This window comes from Hyperolius riggenbachi, chromosome 8, assembly GCF_040937935.1.
Source record: "Hyperolius riggenbachi isolate aHypRig1 chromosome 8, aHypRig1.pri, whole genome shotgun sequence".
NCBI classification, from domain to species: domain Eukaryota; kingdom Metazoa; phylum Chordata; class Amphibia; order Anura; family Hyperoliidae; genus Hyperolius; species Hyperolius riggenbachi.
In genome coordinates, this window is record NC_090653.1 from 130,271,424 (window position 1) to 130,283,189 (window position 11,766).

The 11,766-nt window shown below is 47.4% G+C and overlaps 1 protein-coding gene and 1 non-coding gene across 2 annotated transcripts in view; both read right to left on the minus strand.

Moving 5' to 3' along the window:
* Positions 1-10,693, minus strand: part of UPF3B (UPF3B regulator of nonsense mediated mRNA decay) — a 35,755-nt gene extending 25,062 nt beyond the window's left edge. The window contains exons 1-2 of the mRNA XM_068251100.1: positions 10,121-10,693; positions 3,456-3,562 (exon numbers count right to left, since the gene is read on the minus strand). Of these exons, the coding sequence (XP_068107201.1) occupies positions 3,456-3,562; positions 10,121-10,234 (221 nt within the window). The 5' untranslated portion in view covers positions 10,235-10,693. The remainder of the gene's footprint in view (positions 1-3,455; positions 3,563-10,120) is intronic.
* On the minus strand, positions 1,837-1,918 carry TRNAL-UAG (transfer RNA leucine (anticodon UAG)). Its single transcript has one exon. It is a non-coding gene; the product is annotated as a tRNA-Leu (tRNA).
* Positions 10,694-11,766: the final 1,073 nt, after the last annotated feature.

The window sequence follows — 11,766 nt, forward strand, 5'->3', positions numbered from 1 at the left end:
TCAGGAGCCGGGGAATGGCAGCCGAAAGTGTGCGGCTTTGATGCGTAGAGGAGACCAGCAGCAATGGGGCAGGTAAATATTACTCTGGTCCCTGCCCTGTTTTGCATGCGTATCGGTGAAAGGTGTGTGCTAGAAAGTGGGTGGGAGATCAGGTACGGCGGTACCTGGTAAGTTTGGATTTCAGGGGGGCACATTATTTTTCAGGGGGGCCTCATAGTCTGTTGTTACGTCCCTGACAGATACAATGGTTTCTCTCATCCCTTTACTTTCACTTCAGGTTTGATTTAATGGGGGTAGTGACTTGACTTCATTTCTACGTACACGATTTATTTAGTGCCACAGAAGATTATTATAATTAATTGTATTTATAAAGCGCCAACACATTACGCAGTGCTGGACAATAAACATATGCAATGATACAAGGATAACAGGCTTAGTAAGGTTATACAACAACGGACAAAGCTATACAAGGCAAACAGGGTACAAGATACATGATCATGCAATTTTGGGCTGGTTAGGTAGGCCTAGTAATACAAGTGCGAGACTGTCATAGGAAAGGAGCACACGATCATGTGGACTACAATAGGGAAGGGAGGACCCTGCCAAAGGCTTACAATCTAAAAGGGAAGGGGGGTGGAAACACTAGGTAGGACTGTGGAATAACTATTCAGTAGAGAGTTACTGTGTGGTAGGGGGCAGGTAGGCCATCTTTTGAGGGCTTGCGTGGATGTGTTTAAAGGACAACTGAAGCGAGAGGGATATGGAGGCTGCCATATTTGTTTCCTTTTAAGAAATACCAGTTGCCTAGCTGTCCTGCTAATCCTCTGCCTCTAATACTTCATCATAGCCCCTGAACAAGCATGCAGCATGAGGTGTTTCTGACATTAATGTCAGATTTGACAAGATTAGCTGCATGCTTGTTACTGGTGTTACTCAGACATACTGCAGCCAAATAGACCAGCAAGGCTGCCAGGCAACCACTATTGTTAAAAAAAGAAATAAATATGGCAGCCTCCATGTTCTTCTCACTTCAGTTGTCCTATAAGGAGAGAGCAAGTCTGAGGGGCGGTGGAAGGGAGTTGGGGGCGGCTCTTGACAAATCCTGCAGGCGCGTGGGAGTGGGAAATGCATGGGGCAGTGAGGCGAAGGGTCGTTGGAGGACCGTAGAGGGCGACCTGGTGTATACCTGTGAACAAGCTCCGATATGTAGGTAGGGCAGGTTTTGTGCTCAGATTTAGGTACCAGGCATAGAATCTTGAAACTTATCCTGAATCGGATCCAGAGAGTCAGTGCAGGGATTTACAGAGGGGAGAGGTGGATGCAGAGCGGTGCGAAGAATGGATGAGTCTTGCAGCCACATTCATAACTGATTGAAGGGGGGGGGGGGCAATGCGTTTCAAGGGGAGGCCAGACATGAGGGAGTTACAGTAATCAAGGCGGGAGATAAGGGCATGGATGAGCGACTTGGTCATGTCCGCGGTTAACAAGGGGCAGATATTGGAGATATTACGGAGGTTGAAATTGCAGGCTCTGGTGACATTTTGGATGTGGGGGATGATGGAGAGGTCAGAGTCCAGGGTGACACCTGACAACGGGCCTGGGACGTAGGGTGAATGGTTGCATTGTCGATTGTGAGATGTAAATCTGGGAGGGGTGCAGCACTGTGGGGTGAAAAGATCAGGAGCTCAGTTTTGTCTAGTTTCAGCTTCAGGAACCTAGCTGACATCCAGGAGGAAATTTTTGAAATACATGAGGAGACCTTGTCCATGGTGGCGGAGGAGATATCAGGGGTATGGAGGTAAATCTGAGTGTCGTCGAGAGAGAGAAGTTGTAGACTGGCAGTGGTGGGATTTGAACCCACGCCTCCAAAGAGACTGGAACCTAAATCCAGTGCCTTAGACCGCTCTGCCACACTACCTTGCCTTGTGATGGCGCTATATAAATCAATAATAATACTGTAATAACATTAAAGAGGAACCGTAACAACCAGGGCTGTGGAGTCGGAGTCGTGCAATTTTGGGTGCCTGGAGTCGGGAAAAAATGCACCGACTCCTAATGAATTTGTAACCGTAATTAAAATAGAAAATATGATAAAATGTTCTATTTCTCAGATAATAGTCATTAAAAATAATGTATATATACACTATATATACAGTAATAGCTGTGCTTAGTCCACAAAAATGAAATAAACCAATCAAAATTAGTTACTTGTGCTGCTTCAATAAAGCAGTCCCCGTATTTTTAAGGTCAGATATACATATCTGATTGTGACTGTATATATGATGTGTACACAGGAATCTTTCATATATACTAAATAACATCTATGCTGTAAGAATAAAGCCTGATGTGTAGCTGTCTCACTAATAGAGATGGTCAACGAGATGGAAATAATTCTGCATTGATGCTGATTTATGCAAATGTATGCACTCCCTTTGCTGATGAAATCAAATAATTTGATATGTTGTTAAAATTTGGTTTGGTGACTACAAATTAAAGGGTAACTGAGACGGATGAAAAGTAAAGTTTTACACATACCTGGGGCTTCCTCCGGCCCCCTTCAGGCTAATCAGTCCCTCGCTGTCCTCCACCACCCGGATCTTCTGCTATGAGTCCTGGTAATTCAGCCAGTCAGCGCTGTCCGGCCGCATGCCGCTCCCACAGCCAGGAACATTCTGCACCTGCGCAATAGTGCTGCACAGGTGTAGTATGCTCCTGGCGGCGGAGTGTGTGCATGCGCACTACGCCCAACTGGCTGAAGTACCTGGACTCATAGCAGAAGATCCAGGTGGTGGAGGAGAAGGACAACGAGGGACTGATTATCCTGAAGGCGGCTGGAGGAAGCCCCAGGTATGTATAAAACTTTAATTTCATCTGTCTCAGGTTTCTTTGTTACACAGTAGTACTATACTCTACATATGCACTCCCCACAGAGCTGCAGGGAATCCACTGAGAATGCTGTGCACATTGAACACAGAGGTGTTGTCTGTTTACAATCGCCTCATTCCCCTGCAGAGTACCTGCACACCACTCTTACATGTACCCACACTTACATTGCCTAGGGCCTGATAGATGTTCTTTGTTCCGGTTTGTACCTTTTACAAGTACTCTTACCAAGGACTAGTTTTAGTCTAAAGGGAATAAATATAGTAGTCTACATATCCTTCTCACTTCAGTTGTCTTGTAAAATTCCTAAGCGTTGGCAGTTAAGAGACGAATTTCATGTTACATACTTTTAATCAACAAAATTGTAATATGCAAATTAGAGGAGTCGGAGAGTCGGTGGAATCCTAAACTGAGGAGTCGGTGGATTTTTGGACCGACTCCACAGCCCTGGTAACAACAGACAAATTCAGTACATTATTCAGGATACCCCCTTTTATGTTCAATATTTTGGTTTCATGATAGCTTTTCCACTGTAAACAACCCAGATATATGCAAAATTAATTTTTGATTACCTAGAATCATTTGCAAAAAACTCAAAATAATCATGGTCAGGCAGAGGCTGCAGATGCTCTTCCAGCTGCTCTTTGGTTAGACTTGGTGGCAAGCGTCGAATCACAACCTGAAAAATAAATACCACATACATAACATCCTGTCGGGACTTTGCAGCTGCAGGTTTAATAAATCATCTGTGTACCTCAGAAATGATGTCACGTTTTAATGTGCAATTAACAAAAAAAAAAATTCAATAAAAATGTTCTTAGTATGAACAGCAGGATAAGGATAGCAGTCATCATACAAACTGACAGTACCACAAATTAAAGCCCCACACATGAAATTTAGAACCGTTAGGCCCCTTGCATACTGTAACGCACCACATTACTCTTCCGAGCTGCCAGGGCGATGCAAGTGTATGGAGACTTGGACACTTTACATGACGGAATGCGGTGCGCCGGAAGTATCCATATTGCCACAATGAGGATGCAAAGGCTGCATTGCTTTGCCGAATGATCTGTGCCTGCCGCACAAATTATACAGTAATGCAAGTCAATGGGCAACGCAGGCAGTGTGCACAATGGGAGTGCGGTGCCATGCGCATGCGCTGTATGAAGAGAGTCCCAGTGCTGTACTTCCTGCCCCACAGGGAGTAAATCACTAGCCCGGGGGCAGACCCAGTTGCGTACTGTGGTGCAGGTTCATATGAAGCCTCATATCTGTGGTGTGATGTGGTCACTGGGGACAGCGTTCAGGGACAGGTGGTGCACAGGCGGCCCCTCCATATACCTGCATCCGAGCACGGCGGTTGAAGTGACATGAGACTTTTTGCTGGCAGGTAATGCCAGCATGACACACGCAGGGTTAGTGAATGATGCCATTCAAATGTATGCGATTCCAGCCGAACAGGCGCTTGTGGTGAGCAGCGGGGCGACTGAACTGCTCCATAAACAAGGGAGAGTGGCCTAAACTACGTGACTTCTGGGTGAAGATGAGCCTAACTCATTACAGCCCCAAAAAGGAATCCTTGATCCACCTGAAGTACTGAGTGCTAAACAGTAAGCATGCCCATGCAAGCAGAGACTTCCATAAAGACATTATTAGTGGATTCCAGAAGTTACAGAGGAACTGTACTGTCAGTATTCTGGTTATTTGTGTTAATAGGTTAGTTTTATTTTTGTAAAGGCACAATCTCATCAATTACTCCCCAGTCAGAAGATGATCAGGTAGCAGTGACTGATGTTCCAGCTTTCTCCACTCTGAAGTCTATGACTAAGGACTCACCTGGGCCTGACATGCGTTAAGGTGGTCATACACATATAGATTTTCAGATTCGATCATCAGATAGATTTCTGTCAGATGCCTGTCAAGTCGAATCTGACAGGAATCTAGCTGATGTGTGCCACACACTAGGAACAAATTTCCAATAAATTTCAGAATGAAATGTATTGGAAATAGATCTAAATGCATCATTGGACCATTAGATCCAATTCAACTCTATGAGCCATCGATCTGCTGCCAGCAGCAGATCGACCTAGATTTTCAATCCAGTCAGATCAAATCGGTCATAATTAGCCGCAAATCGATCGTTGGCTGAAATCGACCAGTGTATGGGCCCCTTTAACTGTTTTTTTGATTCCCTTTTATTTTTTTTTAATAAAAGCATTTCATGCTTAACCTCCTTGCCGGTTATCCCGAGCTCAGCTCGGGGTAACCTGCGCAGGAGGATTTCTCAGGCCCCGCTGGGCCGATTTGCATAATTTTTTTTTTCCTACACACCGCTAGCACTTTGCTAGCTGCGTGTAGTACGCGATCGCCGCCGATTCGCCGCTACCTGCCGCGCTGAGCCGCCCCAGACCCCTGCGCAGCCTGGCCAATCAGTGCCAGGCAGCGCTGAGGGGCGGTTCTGGATTCCCAGTGACGTCCCGACGTCCATGACGTCATCCCGCCCCGTCGCCATGGCGACCGGGGAAGCCCTGCAGGAAATCCCGTTCTCAACGGGATTTCCTGCATACTCTGAACGCCGAAGGCGATCGGAGTGGGTGGGGGGATGCCGCCGCTCAGCGGCTATCATGTAGCAAGCCCTGGGCTCTGCCTCCTTGCCAGATTTTTTAGACCGGCAAGGAGGTTAAACTAGATGGATAGAGTGGTTGTTCCATGAAGAGGTTTCAATCACAAGTGTTGGCTACTATGATCTGACTCCCCATTCAAAGTAATGTAGTTGAGCAGTTCATGTACATATAAAAGCTTTCTCCACTCAATTTCAATCAAATGTAAGGTGCCCACACACTATATGATTTTATTCAGCAGATTCAATCACTGTGATGAACTGATGCCCTAACATAACCACCCAGTCATAATTTCAATAACTTCCAGCCAAAACCGATCAACATTACAGATCGGACAGGACCTTTTGCTTTTTTTTTTATTGAAAGGGGGTGGGGCAGGGACACAGAGCTAGGTAAGCCCAAGAGCTGATCCCCAGCTAATACTGCTTCCCTGGGGGCCCTTGCAGGATGTAAGGACAGTGAAGTGCACTCACCTGTCCACCCGGCGCACACTCCATCATCTCCCGGTGCCCATACCCAGTGGGCATGTACGTACAACCACAACACTTCCGGGCCACTGAGTAAGGGCAACTGGGAAATGACAGAAGCACATAGGAGGTAGATTTAATGCTGAAATTTATTAAAATCAATGTGCAGTGTGCAGCATTAATAGATCCCTCTCTAATCAGAGGTCGATGAAAGAGCGATTTATTGGGCACATTGGTTGGTAATCTGCCAGAGTATGGCAGGGTTTAAGCACAAATATAATTGAGATAAGACCCACCAGCTGCCACCACTGGCAGTGCTTTATTCAACGCAGTACAACGCTATGTGGCTCACCCCCCCCCCCCCCCCTCCCACTGCCCAACAAAAATGAATTGCTGTGCCCAATTACCCTTTCGATAGATATGCTGTCCAAAATTATCAGGAATTCACTGATCTGATATGATAGGTCAATAGATCACAAGCAGATTTGATGAAAGTGAAAATCATTTTTGGGAAATATCAACCTATCTGTGCCCCCTTTCTACACAATAACCCCAATCTTGCAAATGACCGTTCAGATAATGCCAATTCCTTCAAAGGCAGACTGTAAAGGCCTGCACACACGCCTGACTTAAAGGATTCATCAAGGAAGATGAACTACCCCCGATCTACTTACCTGGGGTTTCCTCCAGACCCTTGCAGCTGACATTTCCCACACCGCAGCTCTGCTCTCAGCCGCCGATCCCCGCGTGGTGCACAGAGGGAAACCTCGAGGTCATCCTTACTGCGCCTGTGTGATGCGTCGCTGTCCATCAAATCCACATTGTCCGCAGTGTACTGCACAGGCGCAGTACAGTCCAGACAACGTGGACTTAATTGACAGCGGCGCTCCCGCAGGTGCATTAGAGGATGCCTTTGCGAGACACCATGCAAGGATCTCAGGCAGCACTGTACTGGGGACAGCCATGTGACACAGCTGTCCCCCTGGGAGGCAGGAGAGAGATAGGCTCTCATAGGCTGATGTCTATGAGAGCCAATCGCGTTGATTGGCTGGCGGGGGGAGGAAGGTATACAAAAATATAAAAATGTAACATTTATTACAAAATAAAGCTTTTAAATATTTGTAAAAAACAACAAAAAAAACAACAACTCACATCCCACCAACAGAAATGTTGGTGGGCAAAGGGGGGGGGGGGGGGGGTAGGGGAATGAATCTCGCTTCAGACCTCATAGATAGCAGGGGCATGCGTGCCCCTGCTAAAATGCCGCTATCATGCTGCTAAACGGGGGTCCCTTCACCCCCAAATCCCCCTCCGTGCAGCGTATCCCCTCTTCCGCATAGAGGCAGGGCTAACCGCCGCAGCCCTGCCTCATGCGCGTCTGTCAGCGCGTATCTCCGCCTCTCCCCCGCCCCTCTCAGTCTTCCTTCACTGAGAGGGGCGGGGGAGAGGCGGCGATGCGCCGCTGATTGACGGCGCTGAGAGGCAGGGCTGCAGCCGTTAGCCCTGCCTGAAGAGCAGCAAAATCTACAACCAAATTGGTCGTTGATTTTGCAGGGGTGGGTTTGGGGGTGAAGGGACCCCCGTTTAGCCGCAGGATAGCGGCGTTTTAGCAGGGGCACACATGCCCCTGCTGAATATAAGCACTGAAGCGAGATTTATTCTCGCTTCAGTGTCTCTTTAAAGCTGCAGTGGCCTGATTGGTAAAAAAAAATAGCTTGGCCACTAGAAGGGTGTAAGCCTATGGTCCTCAAGTGGTTAAACACAGAGGTGTAGTCTATCAACTGTACACCTGGTTCAGATCATGGGTGATGAATGTGTAGTAGAAGAAGAATTCCCTCATTTTTATGCAAACTACCTGCACCTCACTCTTAGATGTACCCACAATTATATTACCTAGGGTCTGACGGATATTCTTTGTTCCTGTCTGGACCCTCTTCGTGTACCAAGGACTAGTTTTGATTTCTATTTAACAGCTACTCTACAACTATATCCTAAGTTTGATGTGCATCTCTGGTGTATATAATAAACACAGAGGTACACTAATGCTTAACCACCCTGGCGTTCTGATTAAATCGCCAGGGTGGCTGCGGGAGGGTTTTTTTTAAATAAAAAAAAAACTATTTCATGCAGCCAACTGAAAGTTGGCTGCATGAAAGCCCACTAGAGGGCGCTCCGGAGGCGATCTTCCGATCGCCTCCGGCGCCCAGAATAAACAAGGAAGGCCGCAATGAGCGGCCTTCCTTGTTTTGCTTATATCGTCGCCATAGCGACGAGCGGAGTGACGTCATCGACGTCAGCCGACGTCCTGACGTCAGCCGCCTCCGATCCAGCCCTTAGCGCTGGCCGGAACTTTTTGTTCCGGCTACGCTGGGCTCAGGCGGCTGGGGGGACCCTCTTTCGCCACTGCTCGCGGCGAATCGCCGCAGAGCGGCGGCGATCAGGCAGCACACGCGGCTGGCAAAGTGCCGGCTGCGTGTGCTGCTTTTTATTTCATTAAAATCGGCCCAGCAGGACCTGAGCGGCAGCCGCTGGCGGTGTTGGACGAGCTGAGCTCGTCCAGACCGCTCAGCTGGTTAAAAGTTATAATGTCTGTTTAACTACTAGACGACCGCTCCACGCCAATAGGGGTGGGGTTTTGCAGGAGAATGCGCGCCCATCTTCGCTTGAATGATGGAGCTCTGCTCAATCATCAGTCTCCCATCAGCGATCGCCACTAGGAGACTGGAAGACGGCGAAACCGCCGTCCATTTACACTGTACAGCGCTGCCGTAGATCGTGTGACACGGCTGTCCCCCTAGGAGGCACAGAAGCGATCGGCTGTCATAGGCTGACAGCTGATCGCTGTGATTGGCTGGTGGGGATAGGGAGGGAGGTAAGAAAAATAATAAAAAAAGATAGAGAAATTTATATAAAAAATAAATAAAATAAACAAAAACAAACATTGTGGGAGTGATCAGAGCCCACCAACAGAAAGCTCTGTTGGTGGGCAGAAAAAGGATGGGGGGAGTAAATCACTTGGGTGCTAGGTTGTACAGCCCTGCAGTGAGGCCTTAAAGCTACAGTGGCCTAAATTGTAAAAAATTGACTGGTCACTGGGGGAGGGAGGAAGGGGGGGGGGGGGGGGGGGGGGGTAACGCCTGCGGTCCTTAAGTGGTTAATAAGATTCTCTGAAAATCATATCCTGGGTGTCATTGCACAGCTCTGTCCCCTTGCAGAAAATGGCCCTGGTCTTAGAGGCCTTTCTCTGCAAGGTGGTGGGGCTACACGCAAGCACCCAGTTGATATGGGGCTCAGGTGAATCTTATATCGTATATAGTACAGGCGACGTGTCAGGGAATACAGATTGGCAATTACAGGCTGAAAAGATCGACAGAGTAGATTGTAAGCTTACTGCCCAAGAGCTTTGTTTTGTTCCCAAAAGCAGATGTCATCAGCTGTAAAATTCCTAAGCATTGACAGTGATGAAATGCCTTTTAGGTTAAATACTTTCAATCAACAATTGTAATTTGCAAATTAAAGGAGACAGAGTCAAAGAGTTGGTGGAATCATAAATTGAGGGGTCAGAGCTGAACGATTTTTGTGATGACTACACCTGATCACAACACTTTGCGCTGTAAGAGAGTACTGTGATTGGACAATTGTTGGCGCTAGGCTACTTCAGGGGACTCAACAGGATACCAGGAAAACGTTCTCCAATCACAGTACCCTCTTACAGCACAAAGTATTGCGATTGGCCAAATAGTGTGGTTGTAGTTTACTACAATTTAGCAGTTTAAGATGGTGCCATCCACCCAATCACGTTGGCTGAATTTCCCTATGAGGTTTCCTACTGGATCCCCTAAGACTAGTGACATCTTCCCACCCTTGGGATGCTCCTACAAATCAAAGGCAGACAATATTGCAAAACCATACTGATGCGAATTGGTTAGCCCCAAAATTAGATTTAGGCTAGGGTAGAGAGAGATTATGATTGTGTCAGGGATTAGACTGAAAGCTCCTCTGAGGGTCAGGTAGTGCCATAACTATATATATGCAATATATAATGTGTGACAGGTTCCTCCATCACAGTATCCCCAGGGGCTGTGCCCAGAGGCAGATGTCATGCTCTGCAGCCCATGTGAGTGGCTGGCTGGGCCTGCTCCTCCTCACCTTGCTCATGACTTCTTTTTTCTCCTTCACCTTCTCAGGTTTATCCCCATCCTCCATCCCTGCCGGATCCCCCTTCTTGTCCTTGGGCTTCGCGTTCTCTTTGTCCTCCTTCATGGCTTACAGAGAACAGCTCAATACAAATTCTCGATTACCAAAACTAAACTGAGTCCAGCGGACTACTTCTCCCCAGCAATCCCCCGTCCTGCCACCCGATTGGACTGCGCAGGAGTCACATGACCAATAACAACACTAGATAACCTTCATATTGGATGGGGCGCTGGCGTATAAAGACTAGTGAGCCTTAGTTCTCCGCGCAGGAAGCGACTTTTTCATGTCTGGGGACACTGTGGTTTGTCGCTGCCGCCGCGTCTACTTCAGCTGTAAGTAAACAGCATAACACGCCTGGGAAGTAACCGGGGCCATTCGCACAGCATATGTCATTCACTGGAACTTTTCCCTTCACAAGATGGCCTCAATTACGTCAATAGATGCGGAGCCGTCAGATTCCACAGCTCGCGAGACTTCATGCGTCTACCATAATTGTGGTACGTCGCCATGTTGGATGCTGGCAAAACGTAGGTTCCTAACCATATTGTAACGCAATCTCCTCAGGGATGATGCACAGGGTTTGCCCACACTAAGTATGCCCGACTTCTGCATCCTGTAGTCGCGCGGTGCGTGCTGGTTTAGCAGAGTGACCCTGAGCCGCAGCTGGGAGTCTAGTTGTGAAGTAACTACTAGCAGGGACACCAAAGGAGCGGGTTACAATGTGGTATGAAATCCTGCCAGGCTTCTTTCTAATGGCTGGGTGTTTGATGATCCCTGGAGTCTCCACCGCGATTATTCATCGCCTTACAAACGATGGCAAGGTGAGTTTTTACCCAATCTGCATAACCGAAATGTACTCCAGTGATAGAGTGACCAGATTTTCGTTGGCTCAACCTGGGGGGAGGTGGGGGCGGCGCTAAATAGTATACCGTAACCCCAAAGCAGCAAGCATAGCCAACTATGACCATTTAATAATAAATGTAGCAACAGTTACCCCAGACACCAGAAAATAAATGCAATGTGGGCAAAATTTCAGCACAAAATAAATTCATTGTGGGCAACATGTCAGCACAAAATAAACGCATTGTGGGCAACATGTCAGCACAAAATAAACGCATTGTGGGCAACATGTCAGCACAAAATAAACGCATTGCGGGCACAAAATAAACGCACTGCGGGCAAACATGTCAGCACAAAATAAACGCACTGTGGGCAACATGTCACTACAAAATAAATGCAATGTGGGCAACTTGTCAGTACAAAATAAATGCAATGTGGGCAACTTGTCAGTACAAAATAAACGCGCTGTGGGCAACATGTCAGCACAAAATAAACGCGCTGTGGGCAACTTCAGTACAAAATAAACGCACTGCGGGCAAACATGTAAGCACAAAATAAACGCGCTGCGGGAAAACATGTCAGCACAAAATAAACGCACTGAGAGCAAACATGTCAGCACAAAATAAACGCACTGTGGGCACACATGTCACCAGAAAATTAACGCACTGCGGGCACACGTCACCAGAAAATAAACACATTGTGGGCAAACTTGTCACCAGAAAATAAACACACTGCGGGCACACGTCACCAGAAAATAA